Source organism: Lepisma saccharinum, chromosome 30 (assembly GCF_977018435.1).
Source record: "Lepisma saccharinum chromosome 30, izLepSacc3.1, whole genome shotgun sequence".
Taxonomy (NCBI): Eukaryota; Metazoa; Arthropoda; class Insecta; order Zygentoma; family Lepismatidae; genus Lepisma; species Lepisma saccharinum.
The window spans coordinates 20,868,982-20,895,462 of record NC_139258.1 but is presented as its reverse complement, the minus strand read 5'-3'; the positions used below and the strand labels follow the sequence as shown (position 1 = coordinate 20,895,462).

Sequence of the window (26,481 nt, the reverse complement as noted above, 5' to 3'; positions counted from 1 at the left end):
ACAACATATTCCAATTGCTCCATACATTTTGATTTAGGACTTGCTTTACTTTACATATGGTCATGTGGTGTCCATTCCCCAAAGTCTTTCTACAAATTTATATTCACTTCTGACGCAAGCAACTTCTGCTGTCCTCGTGTGGCAGGAACGGAAAAGGATTATTCGGAAAGTAAGGTGCAGTTAACCAAGAAAGCAAGCTACGGGATGGGCACGCGGAGAAAATTTTCACAGGGGGTTCAAAAGCTGAAATTTGTTTTTGAAGTTGGATATGGCTATGATGAAAAACGTTTGACGTCATGTTAATGATAATCGTAAAATAGAAATGGCTTAACAGATAAAGGAAGGAAGCAATAATATATATATATATATATATATAAGAAAGAGTTGGAGAGAACAAAGGGAGAATTAAAATAAGGTCTGTCTTTTTTAAAAAAATACAAGTTGACTATTTTTTCGAATACTTGCAAAAGGCTAATATTCAACTTATAGTCTCTATCTGTAAATAGAATAGCTAAAAATACGAAAGCGATCATGATCTACCTGCAAAGGTTTCTAAACAATTTTTTTGGAGAGGTTTTATAATATTAAAGTAAATTACAGTCAATTAAAGTATACAGGGTGTTGCAAAATACCTGTTACAACGCTTGGGAGGTGATTCCCCACTTTCTTTGAGAGTCCCCTTGCGCAATTTACACTGGGCCTCAATTGATGCACCATTGTATTCGCCAGGTACGATTTTGTTTGTATTATTTTATTCCGACATTGATATCTTTCTTCCTTTTTGAGTTATTGTGCTTTAAACATGGTGTGAGGCGATTTTCACACGCCTGTCACTGGAAAACGGTGCCGAATTCGACATTTTTTTACATGGCATTCTTTTCTTGTTTTTACTTGTCGAATCACCTCCCAAGCGTTGTAACAGGTATTTGGCAACACCCTGTATAAAAAATACAAGTTGACTATTTTCCCGAATACTTGCAAAAGATACATTATTACATTTATATCCTAAATAAAATAGTTAGAAATATGAAAGCAATTGTAATCTACATGCTAAGGTTTATAAACAATTTACTTGGAGATGTTTCTGTATTACACCAGATTTTCCCATAAGCCATGGAAAATTTTGACGGGTGCCACGTGTAAGTTTCTGGGGAGGCAGTGCCCCTCGGGCCCCACTTAACGACGTCCACATGTGAGACAAGGTTACCAGAAATGCTACGTTTAACTTCTCCATGTGTTAGCGTGTGTTATGTCGGCGTCTCGACGTCCTCCTGTTTGGCCTCTTCCCCTTCTTCTCGTAACTTTTGGCCAACGCTCAAAAAGCCGGCACAGCCAACGACCACATTCTTTAAGTCGCGACCGAAAAGAACGAGGAAGAAGAAGACGGGACAATTGGGGAAATTCTAAACGGAGCAGAACTGCACACCGGACTGCAGGAAAGCCTTTTAGACCTATCTCTTCCTCCTAGAAGTTGGCCCACCAGCGGAAAATGAATGATTGACAGGCGATTCTGTTTCGTGCGCCTTCGTCTAATGATCATCTAACTGAGCACCATCCCTCTTTATTTTGGCCAAGGGGGGGGGGGGCAGATTCGCAACTTCAATAAAACTCTTGCAAGTTTGAAACATGTGATATGACTTGGGCAATTCTTTATCCTTCTTCTCTTCGAGAAGACGAACGATTTTCTTGGGATATTTTCTCCTCGGTTCAGCAGTTTTAGGAAACATTTTAGTGGCGCCAAGTTCGAGATAGACAAATCTCCCTTCCCCTGTGCCTGGTCCTTTTACAGTTTCCAAAAATGAGTCGACCCGTTTCCTTACAAAGATTTCTTCCCAAACGAGTATACTTTGCAATCTTGCATCCTTTCCAACAGTAGTACCTGGTGATGTATTAGCTGTTCGAGAAACTGTCTCGGGTACAACAATACATGACCACCAGAGTAATTCCACGTCTCTATTACCACTGCAAGCTGTGCTTTTGTAAGATAGTCCGTCTCTCTGGAATTACAAAAGGGCAGTGCCCTCTTTGAATTGGTAAAAGAAACTCAGAAGATTGTCCGCGAGCTTTGCCAATGTGTTCTTTCGAAGTGACTGCACGTAAGGATGGTAAAGCGACGAGAAAAGGCGGAGTGGTTAGCACAGCGCGCTACGACGTCAGTGGTCTCGGGTTCGAATCCCGGCTTGGGTGTTCGTTGTGAGTGTCCCTTCATCAATTCCATCATGTTATCACTCATCCTCATCTTCGCGGTTAGCCAAACGTGACAAAAAGCAAACTTAAATAAAGCAAATCAATAAATCAATCAATAAAATATATCTTGAAAAAGATTAATAATTGTAGCATCGAAACCTAGTTGTACCACCAAAAAAATATTCGTGTTGTAGAAATCAAGGTTCAGAATCTTTTTAAAAATTGTTTTCTTGATTTGGTTTATTTTATTTCGCTTTTCTGCCACTTTTGACTAACAGCGAAAATAGGGTGAGTGATGATATGATGAAATTGATGAATGAACACTCACAAGAAACACCAGGCCGGGACCTCTGGCCTCGGAGGTTGGCTGATTCAGAAAATCATCTCCGTGATAACGTGATGATATTTTTTGTAGTGACGTAGTACAGAGAGGAAGAGAAGGATTTGACTACCGTTCTCGTAGAAAATATATGTGATTACCACAAATTCTGATTTTTTACACTTATTTTATATGTATCGTAGACAAGGGTGTATCGAAGAGATGAGCTGATGTTTCTGCAGTCCCCCAAAATATATTAATACTAAAATTTGAGGAGTTGAGAAAAATATGTAATGTAATTTATAGGAAATTGATAAGTAATACGCGTACTTTTTTCTAGAACAAAACTTTTGTTTTGCATGGTTCAACCCTTCTCCGAAAGTGAAGCCCTAAGTACACCAATATACTGCCGGCTGAGAAACAATGAATCAGCAATCAGTTGAATTCTCTCCGGCTGACATCGGACATTTTCGTGTCACAAGGCACCGAACGTTGCTGGCGGGACTAAACAAATGAGCGTCGGATACACAGCATCTTGCCAAACGTACTGTAAAACGGGGCAGAGAGATTATCAGCGCCGTTACTGGATTAAAGTTGTACAATAGTACCGGGTGGCTAGAATTAAAGTTACCCAAGTTAGAGCCCTCTGTAGCCTGTTTGAGGCATCGTAGAACTCTGAAATTTGGTGAATCCACTACGCAGACCATGAGGAAGAGGATGGCGATAAAAAAGAAAATAGTTCAATTTTCCACCACCAGGTTGAAATGTGGCGCTGTACTTCCATGAAGTGTTGTAGTAATGACATAAACTGCTCCAATTGGTTATGGATTTGCCTTTACCTTGCAATCTTGCAATAAACGAGAGATTATTTTCTCGCAAATTCCAGCCACTAACAAATGTCTTTCTAATTAATAACTCAGCTACATCACTTAACTTGAGTACTGAACAAAAGTTCGGAAGTGATCACCATGCCGTTAAATAAGAAAGAACGTGCATTGCTGGTGAATTAAGTGATGTGATGTGCGTTAACATGCCAAGAAGTTTGACCATTGAGAGCTGCGCTTCCATTAATCTTACAGGCAATCTTTTCCTATTTCAATCTGTAATGATTACAGCGCCACATTTCAACCTGTTGGCGGAAAATTGAACTATTTCCCCATGGTCTGCATAGTGGATTCACAAAATTTCAGAGATCTACGATGCCTCAAACAGGCTACAGAGGGCTCTGAGTTGGGTAACCTTAATTCTGGCCACCCGGTTTACAAAGCGCGGGAAATTAGTACACAAAACACCCAAACAATGTACAAACAAGCTAATAAAGCAACTGACAAAAACAAACGTACGCTTGGCAACGTTTTAACGGAAGAGCGATGTTACCCCTGCAGCTTTTACTTTGCAACTGAGGCTGTTGACACTCCTCAAGCCGAGGACGATTGGTGCACAGATGGAGCTAGGTAAATAACAGTAGGTTAGCCACCAGTTGGGTCCGCTTGAAAAAAATTAGGAGCCCTGAAAAGCATTAGTAAATGCGCCATTGGTAGACACTGAAAAAATGTATTCTTACCTGGACATTTGGGACAGCAGTGTTCATCATTTGGTATAGGATCTCTGCATGCCATTTCTGGGCAAATCTGCACCTCACATACCACTATTCCACGCTGAAATTTAATGGAAGAGGTTCAGTATACGAATATGAATGGACGCATCAGATTCAAGCTGTTTGCAAAACTCAAGGGGAAAGCAGGGTAAAGAAATTGTACTGGACCAGTTACAACGTAAAGTAAATGGTTTTATCCTTGGTCGTATGCAACCCAACTTGATCTTATGCAAGATCGGTTGCAGCCATCTACGGGGTTCCGAAAATATTTTTAACACATTTCTCTAAGGTTTATCGTTAGAATGTAGATGAATACTTGAAATTGATTAAGTAAGGAATAAATACATCTAATCCTGACCGTTTTTAATTACAAATAGAAATAAAACTCTTTCATGCAAGGAAGTCAGTTTAATACAGGTTGTACTACATCTCAAAGCTTTTTAAGAAAATAGCATGTGTGTCAGTTTCATTCAATTTCTTGACAAGGACAGTTCATCTTTTGAATAGTACACCTGTGAGGCGCGGAATCTGACAGTGAACGGAAGTTGCGCGAAATAACGACATTCAGCTGTTCATTATCTCAAAGCATGTCAGTCAGCATGGATCAGTGGCCGGTACAACACCGTGCTTTTGTGGTTGAGACATTTTTCTTAATGAATGTGTGGTGGCAACGAAGCGTGCCTTTCTTCGGCACTTTAACACTCACCGTAATCTGAATGTTCCCAGTTGGAATTCCATTTTACTGTGGGTAAGGAACTTCAAGGAGACGGCGTCAGCAATGAAGAGAACACCTGCTGGACGACGTAAGGTTCGCACTCCCGAGAACATCGAACGAGTTCGAGTGTCTGTTTTGAGGAGTCAAGAGAGAAAATGAACTCTGCTTGTCAAGAAACTGCATGAAGCTGCCTCTCATGTGATTTTCCTAAAATGCTTTGAGTTGCAGTACCAGAGAGAGAGAGAGAGAGAGAGCGCCTTCCCCTCCTTTCTTTTCTCTCTCTCTCTCTCTCTCTAAGAAAGAGGAGAGAAGAAGGAAGGAGAAAGAGTGAAGAGAGAGAGAGAGAGAGATGCTCTCTCTCTCTTTCTTTCTCTCTTTCTCTCTTTCTTTCTTTCTTTTCAGAGAGAGAGAAAGAGAGAGAGGAAGAGAGAGAGTTTCTTTCTCTCTCTCTCTCTCTCTCTTTTTGGTGAGAGAGACAGAGAGAGAGATAGAGAGAGAGAGAGAGAGAGACGCTTCTTCTTCTTCTTCTTTTAGAGAGAGAGAGAGAGAGAGAAAGAAGGAAAGAAAGAAAGATACCCCTCTCCCTCTCTCTCCCCTCTTTCTTTTCCCCTTCCTTTTCTCTCTCTCCGTCCTTCCCCTACCACCCTACCACCCTCTCTCTCCCTTTCTCTCTCTCTCAGAAAGAGAGAGAAGCAAGAGGAGAGAAGAAGGAAGAATTCTACCTCTCCCTTTCTCTCTCTCTCTCTCAAGGAAGAAAAGAAGGAGAAAGAAGAAAGAGAGAGAAGAGAGAGAGAGAAGAGAGAGAAAGAGAGAGAGAGAGAAAGGCACACAACATGTATTAAATTAACTTCTTGAATTAAAGATTTTGTTTTTATTTGTAATTGAAAACCGTCAGGTTTAGTTGCCGGACCCTGTATAATAAAGGATCTAACACTTATTCATAATTCCAACCTAGGACTCCTGCCGTCACGGTATGCAACGCTAATCCCCCAATTTCGGAGGCAGGCGTGCAGTACAGTTATTTCACTTAGTTTCTCTTGTACCTCAGCACAAATTATTTCCACATATTAAATCTTAATTTTAGTTTCTATCTTTAAAAGTTTTGTTTTCCGTGACTTGCAAATGGGGACCCGGGTTAGAATTCCGGTATGGGTGATCTCAGGTGATTTCCCCCCCTCCAATACCGCCGGCAAAACTGGCGAATGAAAGTGGTCGAAGCGTGGTATTGATCACATCACATCAAGTCACTATATTCGAAATTGAGACTTTTCTTCCTGGTATGATGAAACTTGGCCACGGACACTTCTAGGCAATGATTCATCTTGCGATTAAGTAAAAGTAAAAAAAATTGGCGCACAATAAGAAACACATACATTTACGCATACATATATAATACACAAAAATGAATGTATTTAAATAGCATCTTGCTTTTTTTCATTCCCAGGTGTAGCTTCATCTCTTTTATCCGCCTGACTAACACCCAGTAGCAATGTTAAAGTTCAAGGTCGACGTTTTCTCCCGAGCCTCAAAGTTAACACCAATGGCAGTAGCTATTTCTTGGCGCTCATTGGGGCTCGTGAGAAAAGGACGACCTTGCATACCGGCACTCACCTGACAGTTACATTGGACGCACTGATTGGCTGCTGTGACTCTGATCCCTGAGGCGTTGGACGGAAAGCTCTGGCCGTCTTTGTAGATGCGACTATTGTGAATGCAGGAAAGTACCTCGGCTGGATGCTGCCTTGGGGGCGTGGAGGGAGTTGTTCGGGATTCTGTAAAGATAAATTGATATTGAGATAAGTGAAGTCATCTATATCGAGAGTGGATGCACATAGCGTACCGGGACACTTCAGATTGAACGACACACGGTAATGATTAGATTTTAATAGCAAATTTTCAATGGGAAGTTCTACTAACCCCGTAGAGTTAGGCAACACACATAACTCCTTGCAAGGAAGCGAGTATTTCAGGATCTAGGTATCCCATCATTATTGCCGATGACTGTACATTTTTTTTTCATATACGAAACAAATTTTATAAAGTATTGTTTAGTCTGAGTTCGGTTTTCAGGTGTGCAGTAACTCAATTGTGAACATGCAAAACGCTTACACCAACGCAATGTCAATCATGTAATTAGCAAAACGAAGATTTGGGCTAAAGGATCTGTTTGCTTTTTCTTTAAGATGAAATCTCCGCAGAGCATGCCCCACACACAAGAACTCATGATGGTTCTTACGTTATTAAAATGAATCACCAAACCAATAGATCAATCTAGTTGAATCGGTTCACGTAATTAAATGATATCAAATAATCCAAAAGCCTGAAACACGTGAAACACTCGGACAGAGGCGTTTAAACAAGTTACCATGAAGTTCGTATTATACGGGTTTTTCTGTATCTTTTTTTTTAAAAAAAAGAAACACCAAATATGACTGTGCGCAGAAGCGCATCTCGCATCGATAAATCAGATTGTACTCCCATTTCTAATGGTTCGTTTGTTACGATTTACGTTGTGTGTACTCTCATACAGACTGAAATAAAAATGATAAAAAGAGACGCAGACAGAAAGCAAAAAGATGGAAACGTAGTTCTACATATCACGTGAAGGTTTGGGTTCGAGACTGAATAAAACAAGGAAAAAAGAGGAACCTAGTGAATTTGAACATGTTACACTATTATCCCCCTCTGGCCCGGGAAGAGCGGTGCATTGTGGGTCTTGGGACACGACGGCGCCAGCACCGTCATTTGTCACCAAGAACGTTGTGTGGAGTGAATGTGCGTATGGCCGGAGAGCGGAGAAGCTAATACAGGCTGGTTTGATAGCAGAGGAGAGCGCTAGGTAGCAGCACTTGTATCTGAATCGAGAGAACGGTGGGGGAAATTATCATTATAGAGAAATAAATGCTTTCTTCTGGTTTTTTGTAGTGGATTCCTTTCTGGTTGAGAAAGTAGGAGAGACAGTTGGTCAGACAGTTTGTCTGCTCGGTAGTCCTGGACATAATAAGAGGTCCCCTTTAAAGATTTTTATTTTTATAAGATGAAGTACAAAGTTATGCGAAAAGTAGTCTACGTAGAAGAGGGGATGACATTTATGTGTCTTAACAATAGGTCACCCTTTATCCACCCTTAGTTGAATACACTAAACTGATTCCCTTAACTATTGCTATATACCCCTTTTATAATAAACCTTTTCGAGCAGGACTCATCTTTAGAGCTATGTAATTACATATTCTATTCCTTTCTAGATACATACATTGAACACGAAAATGTCAACGAATTATGTAACTGACATCATTTTGCATACGTTTTATGTTACGTATTTGCCAGGATATTACATATTTTACGTTTGCTAATTTACTTTACATAAAACAACATATTTCGGCAATTTTTTTCTATCTTGATCCATTTTTCTATATTTTCGATCTCTGAAACATGATGAAGAAAATTTGTTTCTCATGTGATGTCATATTTTCTAATCAATGACATGCATAGTGCTTACGGTCACCTAAAATTGACTGCCAAGTTGAAAGACAGGCTGAAGACAAAAAACAAATTCTGGAACTGTTATTTATCGAAAGATGCTGGAGATTTTCTCTCCCCTTTTCTGGTTACACATTTTCGTTCGCTTTTAGGTTTAGGCAAAGAACCTAGAAACTTGGTATTGGTGGACAAGAAAGCTACTCTCCTGTACGTAGTGAGTTACACAATATGTCCCCTTTTACAAAAAGTACAAAAGTTGCTATGCATTTTCATTCAATTGTTCTTTCTGTAGACGCTTCTTTTACAATTTGTTTCGAAAGTTACGAAGAGCTCTCGTACATATTTACATATTCTACAATAATTCGTGATGTGAAAAGTAATTAATAGTTGACAAAATTGGTTTCTTAAATATGTGCATGTTGCTATGCTTTTTGAGTTTATAAATTTGATACAAATTTTAATTTGAACAACTTATGTCTTTAAAATTACGTTGAATATGTTGAAATAAAATAAACATTTAGCAGAATTCTTGAAATTGCTTGGATACTCGATTAATATTACATATTTTTACTACATATCCTTTTGATAATACATTTTTTAACAGTTATCGTTACATATTTACGTACATATTTTGTACTTTGTAATAAAGGATGACCCTTTGTTAAAACACCCAAATGTCAACTTGTTTTCCACATAGCACACCTTGAACTTAATTTTCCCGGCTAGCGAGTCTCTGGCGTTTGGACTCGCATTCAGTATAATCGTCTTGGGGCCTGTGTTGTTCCATGTATTGTATATTTGTGATTTGTAATGGTCCTTTCAGATTATTACCATTCGTACATATTTTCGCGATTAGACAAAAGTGATGTAAAATAGAAAAATAGAAAAATAAAAAATAGTGTTGTATCAGAATAATGTTTTAGTATTTTTTAATATTTTCCATCGAAATAGAAAACAATGTGGTTAACTATGAGAAATCTGTTAAATGTTTAGGGCTGTGTATCAATGAAAATCTGAGTTGGGAATCACAAATCAACTATTTGGCAGGCAAAGTGAGCAAAATAATCTATGCTGTGATTATATATATATATATATATATATATATACACACACACACACACACACACACACAGGGTGGCTCAAAAAGTCACTTAACACCACCAGTACAAGGCCACTGCAGCGCGCAACATGGAAATGGTGATGACCAATAAACATTAGCCTTGTCACTGTGAAGGTATTTTAATTCAATGGAAGCGTCACACTTTAATTGTTTGCGACAACCATTCATAATGCGCAGCTCTTCATGGATGTATCCGATTAAAATCTTGTGCAATGGCATGCGAACTTCTCTCCCTAGACATCACTTTGATCTCGATGCGTTACCGATGCGCTAAACAAATTTGAAGGCATTTTTCTAACACCTCGAAAAGGAGCAAATTGGTAAAACAACAGTCATAAATTTTTACTGGTTAACGATACGTCGAAAAAACCTTCACCGTTGCATTTCTCGTGAAATTCTAGCCTGATTTGATATATCATATCACCCCCTTTCCATTTACAATTCTGAAGTTGAATTCAAGATGGCGGACATCAAGATGGCCGCCGACCGTGTAGGTGGCGTCAATGTGGTTCCTCCATGGCCTGATAACGATTGGTCATCACCATTTCCACGTTGCGCGCTGCAGTGGCCTTGTACCGAGGGTGTTAAGTGACTTTTTGAGCCACCCTGTATATATAATCTATGCTATGTAATAAAGGCTACCACAAATTTTGAGACAATGAAAATAATTTATTTTAGCATATTTAAATCCTTGGTAATATACGGAATTATATTCTGGGGTAATGCATACAGGAGTAGGCAGATCTTTATCCTTCAGAAGAAGGTTGTACGAATCATGATGCGGGCAAGACCAAAGGAACCATGTAGGAAGCTGTTCAAGGATGTACATGTTCTACCACTCCCATGCTTGTACATTTTTCACCTGCTCTGCTATGTAAAAGCAAACTTCCATGAATTATTTAAGTGCCACCATGACATACACAATTATGAGACAAGAAATGAAACTAATGTACTAATACCTGTACACAATACAATTTTATATGAAAAAGGACCTAGGTACACAGGGATTCTTTTGTATAACAACCTACCAAACCACATAAAAACAATCGAAACCTCCAAGGATTTTAAGAGAAAATTATACAAATATTTACTGGAACATCGCTATTACTCAATTGATGAATATCTAAGCATGCAATAATAAAATTTCCTTATATCTTTTTATTCTTCTTTCATTTTTACTTTTCACTGTATACATATATTGTATTTCACTGTTATACTCCATGATATTGTATTGTATTCCACTGTAATCATGGACTGTATTGACAGTATATTATTGTTGTAATGCTCATGGTATTGTAAACGGAAACTGGTACCATTTCCATTGCAGTATTTCATAACAGCCTATATGTCACTGTATTTTACTATATTTCATGTGTACATATTCTGTATTTCATTGTACTACAGTAAAAACTGCATATCCCGGAACCTCTATAAGAAGGAAATCTGTAAATATGGAAAAAAAAGTCCCCAGAACGGACCGATTTTGTACCTGAAAATGACCTGCTTAAGGCGGAAACCACCTTAACGCGGAAACGGAACATCATTTAAAGACCAACGAGATGTTTTTAATCTCAGTAAGACGGAAATTTCTTCCTTTATTTTTTCCCTTGCAAGAAAACAATGCAATACTGTTGCCACTCGCTTATCGGTAACATTGTCGATATGAAAGAATGCGCTACAATACTCATAGCTGTTACGATTCCGTTTCTTTCTTTCATCTCTTACCCTCTTTCTCCACCTTTCTTTGTCTATTTCTCCTCTGTTCGTTCGTCATCTTACTATTTTTTTTTGTTATCTCTCTTTGTTTCTTTCTTTATTCTTCACTTTTATCTCAATCTTTCTTCACCTCTCTTATTCCATCTTTCAATCTTTCTCTTTCCCTCTATGCACATCGCGCTACGACGCCAGGGGTCCCGGGTTCGAAAAGATACACAAGTACGTACTTTACGTTCTTACAATACTGTAAAAAGTGTATCAACATGTTGTGTAGTTAATTGTAATCTCTGCTATGCTTATTGCGACTGTATCGCATTTTTATTCATGTACGTACATGCATTAGTACTCTACATTATAAGTAATGCGAAATGTAAATCTGTCTTTCCATTATACTCTATACTGTATTTAAAGTCAAACCTGTATAAGAAGGAAAACTGTTATGACGGAAAATTTTGCTCGGAACCATCATGTTCCGGGATAGACAGGTTTTACTGTATTATATTGCAAGGTTTAAGAGACTGTAAATACAAATTGATATGTTCGATATCACTGCATGTGAATGCAAACAATGTGGTTCATGGACGAAATCAAGCAATCAATCAATTTAACGCATTGTACTGTTAAAGAGTTTATTATAATTTATAATTATTACTAATTCATGTTGTGAAATGTTATACGTATAACCTGCAATTTACATATTTTTCAATGCATTGGAATTTGTACTGTTAGTTTATACTCCAAAATCTTTGTTCGTATTGCGTAAAAGCAATATGAATTAAAAAAAATTCGCAGCCGCCCACACGGAAAAGTCTGCAACAACAACTTCCCGGTTCAGGCTAATTATTTTCTCTTAAAATTCTACTCAGTGCATTTTCTGTGTGTATTAAACCATGAGATATTCAATAAGAAGTTTGTGAGTTACAGAATTACGTCATGTACATGAAGAATATTTTGTTTTAATCCTTGCATTTTAAATGCCCAGCTACTTTATTCTGGTGGCCGCGGTGGCTCAGTCGGTAACGCGTCTGACCACCATGCTAAAGGTCCCGGGTTCGATCCCCGGCCGGTTCAAATCCGAGAACTTTTCTAACGGTGGAAGCGGCCCCGGCGCCCACCCAGCGTCGAATAACATGGGTACCTGGGGGAAACCCTGGGGGGTAAAGGCGGTCAGGGGCGTGATGCTGATCACATCACCCCCACACACGACCGGATCAAGAGAATGTGGGGCGTTACCCCCACACCCCCTATACGCCTTCATGGCGTGGTGCTATGCACAGGGGAGCACTTTACTTTTTTTTTACTTTATTCTGCCCAAAATGAGGCTTGTCCATTTTGTAAGTTATTGATTCCTTGCTTGATTTGATTAATTTTACTTCTGTCACTTCTGTCTAATCACGAAGATGAGAATGAGTGAATGTTGATGAACGGACACACATAGAACATCCATGCTCAGGCGGGATTCGTACCCGGGACCCCTGGCGTCGTAGCGCGGTGTGATAATCATTCCGTCACGTCTAGGCTATTTAATTAGCATAGCTGGTAAATAGGGTCTTGCTCCGGGTATGAGACGCGCGCAGGTTCGAGTCTCCTAGGGAAAGAATGACAACTTTCCTTCAGAGTTTTCAACCTGTGTATGGGACCGGTGGCCAGCCACCGTCGTGAGGAAATTGGGGAGCTACGAATGAGTAGCCTCACCCGGTCATGGAAACCTACAACAACGAGTGGCAGTTCGTCGTGCTGACCACACGTCACCTCGTAACTGTTTGGATGATCTCCTACCTCTGGTGGAAGTGAAGCCGGCAGTCGGCACGTAGACACTGGCCCCCACGAGTTATTATTATTAGAACTGGTAAATAGGAGATACAGAGACGTCTCGTGAACGCATGCGTCAATTGTGGGAATAAGGACAGCTTTCTCTGCGACGACATTCATGAGCATTTCTACATTCTAATTTCTTCATATAGGAGATGTACAGTATGCGCCAAAATATACAGTACTGAAATGAAAAGATGAACAAAAGTATAAGACATGTTACAATATAGTGACTGGTCTATGTGCAACCCAAATAACAATCGTGCCTTTTGGGTTGCATAACTGTCAGGAAACCTAAGGTTAGGTTAGGGCATGTGGAGTGGACGATTGCCATTTGGGTTACATATAGACCAGTCACCTTTTTCAAACTCGGTCCACCTTCATGACCGCTTCCGTATGAGCGGAAATAATGCTCAACTATGAATACTTTTTCCTCCGTCGAGAGACCCATTTCCAACAACAACTGCACAACACAACTTCCTTTTCACTACTGCGAACACGTGCAGCTGGAGCTATGCCCCGTCGACAAACGCAACCACGTGTTCGAGATGCGCGAGTTTCAGTACTGTATATTTTGGCGCATACCGTATTTATTTTACACGAGAGCGCTGAACTAAGCTTATATTACATTTCTTGGATCTGAAGTTAAGGAAAATGATAACTATTTTCCCACAATTGATGCATGCGTCACTTCAGATCCAAGAAATGTAATATAAGCTTAGTTCAGCGCTCTCGTGTAAAAAAAATACTTCTCCTATATGAAGAAATTAGAATGTAGAAATGCTCATGAATGTCGTCGCAGAGCAAGCTGTCCTTTTCCCCAATTGACGCATGCGCAGCATGCCTTCACGAGACGCCTCTGAGGAGATATCATTTCAAGCTTGCCGTAACGTAACGTTTCTCCGTTCTGTAAAATCAATTGTTTGGACGTATAACCGCCCAAGTGACAGAACTATGTGTACGCGTAACAGCCATGACGTCATCAAATATGCTGCCCTCATCACCATACTCTGCTGCTTATCATATTTCGTGCTTATGCATTAAACATAGAATTCTCCAAGAGGCTCGGATTCCAGTGAAAGTGTCGTGATTGGTTACCGAAGGCTGTCCCTAACCTACTCTAGATCACGTTTGCTGCTGTTGAGCGTGAATATTCGAAAGTGAGTTCGTATCAGAACATCTGCGTGGGCGTACAGACTTCTTGAGTCAACAAAACAACGCCTGCTGATTTATACGCGGAGGAGAATTCCTTAAAGTGGGTTCCCTAGCTATCGGGAAACCTGAGGACCAAGCCATGTCAACAGCCACGAACCACGCTCTGGTGTAAAGATTAATGGAAGAGGCTAATCGACCCTCGACGCGGCTCTTATACATCTCTTGCGGAATTTTCTTGGAAAAGGCTAATCGTTCTTGTTTTTTAGGTGTGGGATGTTCATTCATTTCTCCAGCTGACCTTGAAGCCAAATAGTAAACATTTTGACTAAGGGGGAGACGTGAGAACTAGACGTGACTAGTATCACCAGTGTTGTTCATAGAACATTAGTTGAATAGATCGGCCCCCAAACAAGGCCGGCGTGGATACCACCTTCACAAGGCTTGGTTTACGTTTCCTGTACTTTTTCATCAAGAGTTTCTTAGTTTCTTGATATTCGTTCTTCTTCCGCTTTTCGCTAATCGCGAAGATGATATGATGGAGTTGATGGAGGGACATACACAAAGAACACCCATGGCCAGGTCTAACTTGGAACCCCTCATTTGTTGATTAAATGCCCCTATTTACATCGCGACGATGATAAAGAATGATTATTCAATGAATCTGATCACTAGGGACATTGAATTTTCGCCATGCGCGAAATCGCGAAATGTGAAAAAAGATGCAATTTTGAACATTCTGCACGTAACTACACCACCAATGATGAAATATGCATGCGTTTTACTCGCGAAGTAATGCGAAATGTGTGCTTTTCAACGAAATGAACGCTTTTTCGCGAAATAACCGTGAAATATCATCAAATTAAGTAGAAAACACGCAGAAACCGGCAATCGAGGTTGTGCGCGCAAACTGTCGATTTGTAACGAAACGTTTGCCTAAAGTTTCCTACCACTTGCAGCTGAAGAACGTTTTATCTTCGATCACATCAGGAAGACTTGGGATTTCCCATGCACATAATCTCAGTTCGAAAACTTCGCTCCCTGTCAAGCTGCATTCCTTTCTTCCCCCGAATGTCTACTCAACTTCCAGTTTCATTGAACTTGCTAGCTGTAGCAGCGATAAGATTAGTCTGTTCCCGCACATCAAGGGAAACAATGGTGTCATTTGTGTTCAGTCATGAATGAATTTTATTTTATAATCATGTGATTTTCAACATGTGTTTGTGTATGTGCAGTAGTGATTATTTTATTTGTTGGACAGCAAGGATATCCTTTAAATACATACAATGAATAAATCACTTGAGATATGCAATTTAGAAATGAAGTGATTTTGTGTTGATGTTTTCTTTTTGGTTGGACAGCTAAGTACTTGTGCATGTGTACAGTATATAAAAATGAAGTAGTTTATCAATTTATAGCTCTTTTGTATGTTGTTTCCTCTCATGATGAAAAAGTGTGTGCAATTTTTTTTTCCACCGCTGGTATATACCGCTGATCTAACATTTTATTTACCGCTCTCCTCAGTTTTTATTTACCATAAATTTGTCTCCCTACTGATCACATTTTCAAACACAACACGTTTACTTCTTCTGTTTCTTTTCTTATAACGGGTGTCCCACTCGAAAGGGAACGCATAAATTGTTACGTCATTGGGTAAATATTTCACCGAATGGTATAAAATTTGGACAGATTGCAGTTCAGTACATGAGAAAGTTGACGTAGCAACACTGTACGTAGGTCAACAGGCAGGTTCAGCGAATCGCCTTGTTTCAGTGAAGCGTAACCGGAGGAATTGGCTTGATGTGACTTTGTCATTGTGTTTTAAACAATGTAACGGTATTCTCTTGAAGGCCGTGTGTTTATTTTTAAACTAACACTCGGATTGTACCAACAAGACGGTGCAACGTCACACACCTCGGGAGTGAGCATGGCTGCGGTGGAATCGTCTTTCCCTAACAGAGTCATTTCCAAAGGATTGTGGCCCGCAAGGTCACCGGATTTGACCCCACCTGACTTTTTCCTATGGGGTAACCTTAAAGGAAAGGTCTTAAAGAACAAACCACGCACCCTCGATGAGCTACGGGAAAACTTCCTCCGTGAAATCCATGCAGTGACACCCGAGGTTCTGACAGCTACATTCACAAACTTGCAACGTCGTGTTCAGTTGTGTTTACAAGTTGGTGGAGGTCATTTCCTACACCTTTTGTGATGTAATTTCTTTTCCCACAAATACAGGTAGGTCATGTTCAAATTTATTTTCCTTTACTCTTCATTTCCATTTTTTACAAAACAAATTCAGGGTTCCCTTTCGAGTGGGACATCCGTATCTTTCTCCCTATATCTTCTTATATTTACAGTATATATATATATATATATCTGTCTTTCATTTTCTCCCCCTTTTTCGCTATGATGGTTGGTTGAGTTGGTGTTTAAGTCCACTTTATGCACAGTAAGGCTTATATGGACTGGACCTACAGCTTAAAGTATGATGCGAACCACTATGTGCCTCCACCGGGTATCGAACCCGGGACCTCTTGATTACAAGGCGAAGATGCTTTTTTATATGTGTGCGTGTCTCTATGTGTATATTCTGATCTCTTCTTATATCTTCCTCCCACCCTACTCTTTCTATTTGCACCTCTCTATCTTTCTTCCCGTGTCCCTTTCTGTTTATTTCCTTCTCTTTCTGTCTTTATATAATATTGTTTCTCTGTGCGTGTGTGTGTGTGTGCTTCTAACTCAATTATAAACTATTAGCAATGCAAAAGCTATCCCTAGTTCTGTAAAAAGTTTATTGTTTTTTTTCGAAATTTGACTGTAGCTAATTGGAGGAGCAGGAAGATGAGCCAGAGCCTACCCAATGGCGACGCTTCTGCTTTGAAAGGTTTCTTACGCACAATCAAAATAAATTCATACCTCAAGTGTACGACTTGGGGCGATTTTTTCTCTGAAAATTCAACATTCTTTTTGTAACACCCTGTATATAATCATGAATATATGAAGAATCCACCTACCTCTGCAGATGCGACAACACTCGTCCGCCGAAGATTCCTTTGTGCAATTCGCAGGGCATGCTTTACTGTTGCAGTTCATCTTTCCTCCCTGGAAATAAGACAAAGAAATGTTCTCAGAATTATCCCCTCTAAATTTCAGTATTGCTAGAAGAATCGTCCTCTTCAAGTACCAGGATTCCTATCAGAATTGTTTCATCTAAATCCAGGGATTGTTCTCATAATTATTCCATATAAATTCAAGGATTTCTCCTCTAAATCGCAGGTTTGGTCTCCTCAGAATTGTCCCCTCTAAACCTAAAAATTGTCACTTCAAAATCCATCTAAATCCAACTAGTGCTCTCTTCAGAATTGACCTCCTAAATCCTAAATGCTAGGATTACTTTCTTAAATTGCCCCCTCTAAATTCCAGGATTTTCTCAGAACTGTCCTTTCTACTTTCCAGGTCGGTCTCACAATCGTTCAGAAAGTAACTGTAAAGAAAGAAATGTCACGTCACGTCATTTTCGAAAGGGGAGGAGCAAGTGCCCCCTTGGCCCCACGCTGATTACGCCCATGCACTTAATGTGTGTGTAGCGAAGATCGAAAATGCTTAACAGCACAATTTCTATCTATTTTGGTCTGAATGTTAGTCTGCTGATAAGATACACCTTTGCCCGCTCTTTTTCTCCAAATCTACGGAAAGCCTCCCCCTTCCCCTCCACCAAATCCCTCACAATCACCTCCCTAACAGAGTAGACATCAGGCACGCCACGCTACGATGGTTGCGAAAAAACAGGCAAAATTTGTCTGGAACAAACACAGTGTTACCAGCTCACATTTTGTTAAAACCCTCCTAGATCTGCGCTGCCAATGACCAATGGAACCCACACTGTAGCGCCACTATATCCGTACTCTCGGAAAATATGGGAATTATATGCTTCCAAGTGTTTCAATCACGCTACACTAGCGCCACTGCTCCCAGACAAGAGGAACAATAATGGCGGGAGAATTAGTAAACGTTAAGATTTGGCGGGAGAAGCGACCAGGACTGGCAACAGTGTGTGTTGTCATCACATTGAGGTCACCGAACTCAATCTATGTGCATCGATCACGCTCTCTCTTCATTGGCTAAAAATAATAATAAAAGAAGGAACCAGAGGGGGAAAATGACAGTCTCAGAAGGCATCGGAAATAGTAAGTAAATTAGCCAAGGTTTTTAAATCCAATTCATCCAAATGGATTGCTAAAAGACGCTTTTTAAGAAGGGGAAGAAAAGTGAGAAGCCTTTACGAAATTCCCCAGCGGCATTACTATTAATATTGATATGGGCTATCGGTGGCTAGGATTTGTAAGCATTTAACACTTTGTGCATTATTCAACATCTACACTTCCTGCTCTATCAAACAACTATACTTAGTGCTTTCTCAAACATTTATACTGTGTACATTCTTCAACATCAACGCTTTACTTCTCAAACATCAACACTTGTGCTTTCTCACACACCAACACTTTATGTGCTTTCTCAAACTTCTATATGTTGTGCTTTCTCAAATATCTACACTTTGTTCTTTCTCAAACATCAATTTTTCGTGTCTTCATAAACATCTACACTTTGCATTTTCTCAAACATCTACACTTTCTTCTTTCTTAAACCAAACATCAATTTCTCGTGCCTTTATAAAGATCTACACTTTGCATTTTCTCAAACATCTACACTTTGTTCTCACACTAAACATCAATTTTTCGTGCCTTCATAAACATCTACACTTTTTAGTTTCTCAAACATCTACACTTTGTTCTTTCTCAAACCAAACATCAATTTTTAGTGCCTTCATAAACATCTACACTTTGCATTTTCTCAAACATCTACACTTTCTTCTTTCTCAAACCAAACATCAATTTTTCGTGCCTTCATAAACATCTACACTTTGTACTTTCTCAAACATCTACACTTTGTTCTTTCTCAAACCAAACATCAATTTCTCGTGCCTTCATAAACATCTACACTTTGCATTTTCTCAAACATCTAAACTTTGTACTTACTCAAACATCAACACTTTGCTTACTCAAATGTTAACACTTTGTGCTTTTTCAAACATCTACACTTTGTACTTACTCAACCATCTACACGTTGTGCTTTCTCAAACATTTACACTTTGTGCATTCTCCAACATCAACACTTTGCTTTCTCAAACATCTACACTTTATATTTTTTCAAACACCAACATTTCGTGCCTTCACAAACATCTAAACGTTGTGCTTTATGTAACAGGGAATGCTTGAATGCTCAAAGTAAAAAAAATATTATAATGTTTCGAATAATCAGTGAAGATTGTTTAAGAAGAATCAGCTTATTTGTGAGAGTTCCATGTGAGGATGGTCCTTTAAGAAACAATGTGAGGTTCATTAAAGTGGTTGATGTTTGCTCTTTATTGTGAGGCACAACTTTTTGTATAAATGCTTGTCCGAATTGGAGGCTCTTGCTACACCTTTCCTCCCTATTCTGTCTATCACCTTTCTTTGTCCTCCACTTCTTATCCTATCTCGAACCTTGTAATTTTATTTTCCCCTGTTTTTCTTTTTCTCTCTTTATTTCTGTATTTTTCTGATGTTTTCCCCATTTCTCTTCTGTCTCCAGTTCTTTTTGTATTTTCTCATTTTCTGTTTTTTCTCATAGCTTACTCTTTTTCCTCTTATCTCATTCTTTTCTCTATCTCATTTTCCTTCCTCTTATTCAATTCTTCTCCACTCTTCATTTCTATATTTTATCTTGTCTGTTCTCCTCATTTAGTTTTTATCTTCTCTTCTCACTCAATTTTATTCTCTCTCTCTTTCTGAAAATTTAATTGTGATTGGATTTCTGACCGAATTCTATCCCTGAATCAGCTAAAAAGTGACTTCGCAAAATAATACTCCTAAAAAAATAGTTTTTATAGAAACAACAGTTAAGTAGTAAACGTTTGCTTGTATTAACGAAAAGCATTTCAAGAAATGAAAGAGCTGTAATTTCTATAAAGAATTACTAAACGAAATTACGTAGAACAAATTACGGTGAACAAACTTGGCTCAATCAAATTCACTAATTGTGAATACATATGTGTGAGTCGATGGACGTGCAACAAATTACAACCAATTCGTGACGAACTTATTAATTTAATTCAAGTCATTTCACTAGATTATAAGCAGGCATTAATTTATTGATATTTATCGCCTAATCATATTTTTTTCTTATGCAATACTGACACCTATCGGTAATTTTTAGCATTAGATCTTTCCAGTGCTACAAATTGCATTTTTTTCTTTCCACTATAAGATTTGTTTGGAGATTTGTGTGAGCAAACGTGTGCGTAAGCGCATGTATCAGATCATACAAGTTGTGAAACATTTTGTGCTTGTCATTTGATTCCAGAAATGTCGGATTGTTAGGACCCAATGACATTCCCATTAAAGTATTTGTTTTATGATTTATTTCCATATTTGTATTAACAAACACGACTGCTCATACACAACTTTTGCAAACCCTCTTGTGCTTTATACAAAATGTGTGTCTGAAAAGACAATCCAGGTATATGTTTCAGCATTTGTATGAGCATGAGTTTAAACAAATATGTTTCTAGAAGCACAGGGTATGCGCACACATATTTGTCATACATATCCCATGTTCAAATGGTTTCAGAATTTGAATGAACCTAAAAAATATCTGTTTCTAGAATCAGAGGGTGTGCATGCACATATTTTCTCATACAAATCCCATGTTTCCGAAGAAGTTTTTCGCACATTTTTCAGAATTAGTATAAGGTTAAACAAATACGTTTCTAGAAACACAAAAAATATATACGCACACATATTAATATTTTCTGATACAAATCTTATTGTTCCTGGATAATTTTTCATTCACAAAATATATTCAGAATTTTTGTGAGCTTAGACAAATATGTTTCTAGAAACACAACATACATATATTTTATCATACAAATACGGTATGCGCCAAAATATACAGTACTGAAACTCGCGCATCTCGAACACGTGGTTGCGTTTGTCGACGGGGCATAGCTCCAGCTGCACGTGTTCGCAGTAGTGAAAAGGAAGTTGTGTTGTGCAGTTGTTGTTGGAAATGGGTCTCTCGACGGAGGAAAAAGTATTCATAGTTGAGCATTATTTCCGCTCATACGGAAGCGGTCGTGAAGGTGGACCGAGTTTGAAAAAGGTGACTGGTCTATATGCAACGCAAATGACAATCGTCCACTCCACATGCCCTAACCTAACCTAACCTTAGGTTTCCTGACAGTTATGCAACCCAAAAGACACGATTGTTATTTGGGTTGCATATAGACCAGTCACTATATTGTAACATGTCTTATACTTTTGTTCATTTTTTCATTTCAGTACTGTATATTTTGGCGCATACTGTACCATGTTTTCAGTGGCGGCGATTGGGTTTAAAAACTTGGGAGGGGGGGCAAGGTGACAAAACTGGGGGACAAGGACAGTTTACTTTCCCTTTGTAGATTAGGTTTAGCATAGTGCGGGGCAATAGTGCCAAAAATAGGGGGGCAACTGCCCCCTAATCGCCGCCACTGCATATTTCAAAAGGTTTTACAATGTTTCAGAATTTATGTGAACTTAAATATGTTCTAGAAGCACAGAATATTTGCATGCACATGGTTGCAAATCTTAAATCAATTCCATAGAGGAAATAACTCTTTAAGAATTCTTATAGGATTTTGTAGAGCGATATGCCAGATGGAAACACTGCTATTTTCAGAAATAAGGCTCTGAAATGAACCGGCGATGCTCTCTACGTACTAGTCAGTGAGGTTATTTAAGGAAACTCGCAAAGTCCAGGGTTAAAAATGGGTGGAAGTAACTTCGTCCGTTTTCTTCCTTGTCGGATGAGTTTGTTCTGTTGTGGGACCGGATACGGAGTGAAAAAAGAACTAGATCCAAAGCCAAATGTTTGCTCGAGAGTCTCGTAGGGTGTCTTTGCTTCCCGCCAATCGATATCTCAGTGTTTCTAACTTTATAACTCGAAAAGTGTCCAACTCTACTCGTGGAAACGGTTGGATTTTGACAAAACTTCAAACTTATCAGGACATACGTCCTCACTAGATTGATACGGAACAAAGTGCAAGGGGTGTTCGGAAAGTAAGATTCCAAATGAGAGGAAAGAACTATACTTTTCACAATATGTACCAATGACGTGGTTCTCTGATCTCATCTACATGAACATTATTTTGTTATCTTTTCTGCCCAATGAGAGACTTATAGAGACAAAATAGGACGTTCTAACATTCTAATTCAAGTAGTAACAAAATATTTTATGTGGTATTTATTATGGTTTTGACTTTTAGTTGCTAGGTTGCATAAGCAGAAAAAGTCAAATTTTCAGAGAATTTCAAAAAATTGATTTGATTTTTGTTATCTAACATCGTTTTCTGCCACTTTTGGATAATCGTGACGATGAGGATGATTGATGATGAACTTGCTCTGCTAACCACTACGCCACCGAGGTGGGCTATTCGAAAAACTAAAGATGCACAGACAGACACACAAATATATATAATGTGTCTTGTCAATTGTATTAATGTTCCTTTAAGAATGCTCCATTCAATAAAACTTACGTTAGTCTATTTTTCTCCATCACTGGTATAGAAAATATACCAATTAACACTGATACAAAGCAGGTAGTACCACATGTAGCAAGAAGTGTTCATTTTTTAAAAAAAATATTTGCACCTGTGTGGTGGGGCGGATTCCTCTTAATAAAAATCTACGAAACTGGATGTTGGCTTACACGAGACAAAGCACAAATACGTTATAAAACCAAATTGAAGGATAAAGGTGAAAACCTAGTGCATACACGCAAACACTTTCAAATGGTGAAGCTACAGATAAATTAAATTAAGACGACAATACCTTATGTAACAAAGTGGGAAATATTTTATTCAAAACCAACGAATCAGCACCCCACGCAGATAACATATCTTTGGGGAGATATGTACAGTGCGTATACAGCGTACAGTTGAACCGACACAAACTTTCAGAAGAAAATGAAAGAAAATTTGTTATATACTTGGATTCCACCCTCCTCCCAGTTGATTTGGGTTCTTAAAAAAATCGAGACGCGGACCTTCAACCAAAATGAATGCATGTTTCTGTTTAAGTAAAAATATATATCGTTTAATTAAACCGCATATAATGTAATGTTATATGATCTCAAAATCTCAAATTCCTTTCTGACAAACAAACCAAGATAACAGTCTATGATTTTACATCCATGAAACATTTAAGACATTTAATATGAACCAACTACGCAGGAGATAGTGGTAACAGAACGCCTAGTGACCGCGATTCACCGCTAGATGGAAGCACCGAAGCTTTACAGCAGAGATTGCGATAGTACGTTAATATGATGGCCATATCTGTCACCCGATTTAACCCCTATATAATTTTTTTTCGTGCGGGTGTTCGGGAAGGATACTGTTCACGGAACTTCGCGACCATATCCCTGCGGCGGTGGATATTGATCATCCTCGCACATGTATTGGAGGAAATGGAATTATCAATTAGATGTCTGCCGCATCTCTACAAGTGGGCTGGGAATGAGAGGAAGAAAATTCGGGAACGTATACGGTTGTATCACCCGGTTGCTAACACTGCTGCTGATGTCAGCGACCTCGAAATCCCAACATCCGACGAGAGCCACGGTCGCGTTCGCGTTCTGCGCATGCGCCGTCCGTTGCCCTGGCGACCGGTGTTGTTAAACACAATGTTACAGAATTTATCTGCCTTATCAATCAATCTTTATGACAACCTTTCGATAGATAAATCTTTATGACGTCGCTAAAAGATTTTTTGGCTTTCTCCCCTCTCCCCCCCCGAAGGAAAGAAGAATATCGGAATTTGTTTTTCTGTGGATGGAATTTTATCTCAGTTTGCGAAGTTTTAATTGTTTGTTTCCCGCTCGATTTAATTATTAATTGTGCAAACATAGTGAAAAAAGTAGGGCTCTGTGAAAAATGACTGTCAACTCTGAGATAATCGTATTAAGGAATGGAAAACACGCAAGAATTTCAGGAAGTCAGAGAAAAAAAAGAATTTTTATGCGCTGTCCATGTCAAGTGTGGATATCTCCAGAACTTCTAGACGTAGAGAGATAAAACTTTTGAGCAGAGAAAAACGTGCGAGATACTGGCCAAAAGTAATATACATTATTCAAATCGCCTGATCTGAATGAACTGATATCTGAGGAACGTCTGGAGCTAGATAGAAACATGGAGATGCATTTTAAACAAATTTAGAGTTCCATGAAAGTCGAATCCATATCACAGGCTATAACAACATATTAGGAGCTATTGGAGATATCAGAGCTAGAAAAATGAATACTATACCTTATAATGGGTGCTCCGTTTGAGATGTCTGAAACGTAAACCTTTATACACAAGAGGTTATAACACCATTAAGCTTTGTTTCCATGATATGAAAAACTCAATATGCTGACCAAGGCAGAAATTTTATTTTATTTTAAAATATAAACTAAACGTAACGTTTCAACCTTCTAGCAAGGTCTTCTTCAGACTCTGTACCAAGTAAAAATGTAACAAGGTACAAAACAGGAAGATATATATATATATAAATCACTCCCCTAAAGACACAAGATTATTAGAAATTTGTTTTAACCTGTCAACAACATAAGGATGATGTACGACTTGAAGAGAGAGAAAATGCTATGTTTAAACACACGAGAGCAACAGGACATGACATAGAGTGGGATGAGGCTAAGCAGATAGGAAGGGAGAAGAGAGTACTGGTGAGAAAATGGAAGGAGGCCAAGGAAATAGAGAAGAAAGGTGAAGAAGTCACAATGAACTGGAATGGGGGACTGAAGATAAACAAAGAATGGAAGAAGGTGTTAGAAAGAGTGGAAAGAACAAGAGCGAAAGAGGAGAGAAGAATGAATTGGAATGAAGAAAGAAAGGATAAGAAAAGAGAAAATGAGATAAAGAGTCCAACCACTTTCCAGATGAAAGGAAATGTTTATCCAAATCGCCTGTTAGGTGAAAGTACAATTGACAAGAGAAGGCCACCTGCTGAAATGTTCTAGAGAGAAAACAACTTTCTAATAATCTTGTGTCTGGAGGGGATTGATTTCTGTGTTTTTAAATATCTTCCTGTTTTGTAAGAGTACCTTGTTTCATTTGTACTGGATACAGAGTCTGAAGAAGACCTTGCTAGAAGATTGAAACGTCACGTTTAGATTATGTTTTAAAATAAAATAATTTTTCTGCCTTGGTCATCATATTGAGTATTATAAGAGTTTAATGTCCGAGCAGCTTGTTGTAATAAAGGCAGAAAGGAGTAAGTTTCGAATGAGTGGAGGTTTACTGACTTCTGCTGCCTGGCGGCATCTAATAGTCGAAAATTTCGCATACCATACGAGATACTGTGTGCGCTGTTGTGCCTTGATCACCACCTTTGTTACCATGCACATTAGCGCCGCCATGTGTCTTAAGTCTGTAAACCTCTACTCATTTGAAACTTACATCCTTCCTGCTTATATTACAACAATCTGCTCGGAGATACGTACATTAACCTCTTGTGTATAAAGGTTTACTTTTCTGACATCTCAAATGGATCACCCGGTGTATATATACAGGGTTTTTTTTTAAAAGAAAGAGCAGATTTCAAATGTTTATTTCTCACGATCTATAAAAGATAGAAACACGTGCCATACATCAATGGATAGAGGAAGGTTCAAAGTTTTATTGTTGAAAGTTTTAATGTATGCACTCAACATGAGCACCGTGTGTTGCCCAACAAACATGAAAACGGTACTCTATTTCTTGCCACACAGGAATTAGCTGGCCCCTAGTTACTGAATTGATAGCTGCAACAATTCGATGTGTATTGAATGGAACTAAGAGACAGGATTATACAACTTTTAACGTTCCTCTATCCGTTGATGTATGGCACGTGTTTCTATCTTTTATAGTTCGTGAGAAATAAACATTTGAAATCTGTTCTTTCTTTTTGAATAACCCTGTATATATTTGTAAGCCTCCATAGCGCAACAGCAGTGCTACGAGGCTTTTTGGTGGGTGATACTGCTCAGAGTATCGAGTCCCATCGCCTTTGCTTCTTGGCTTTGAGATCGGAACCCGCTATTCCTTTTTCAGATAGCTCTTCAATTGTCCTAAGAATGCTGGGTCCATTCTGTCTTCCTATGACTCGAATCCTGGATCGCTTGCACTAAAGACGAGAGCGCTAAGTATATATTTTTTATTTTAAAGGAAAAAAACCCTAAGCTTCAGTTTTCCCTGTTATTATCTTTGTTTTCTTGGCTCCGTTTTACTCAATTTTCTATTTCCTTGTCTGGGACAAACCGATACA

The 26,481-nt window shown here is 38.8% G+C and overlaps 1 protein-coding gene across 1 annotated transcript in view; it reads right to left on the bottom strand.

Moving 5' to 3' along the window:
• Nucleotides 1-26,481, bottom strand: part of LOC145981900 (chordin-like protein 1) — a 172,186-nt gene that overhangs the window by 22,372 nt on the left and 123,333 nt on the right. The window contains exons 4-6 of the mRNA XM_083115395.1: nt 17,113-17,200; nt 6,430-6,590; nt 4,071-4,164 (exon numbers count right to left, since the gene is read on the bottom strand). Coding sequence (XP_082971521.1) covers nt 4,071-4,164; nt 6,430-6,590; nt 17,113-17,200 — 343 coding nt within the window. The remainder of the gene's footprint in view (nt 1-4,070; nt 4,165-6,429; nt 6,591-17,112; nt 17,201-26,481) is intronic.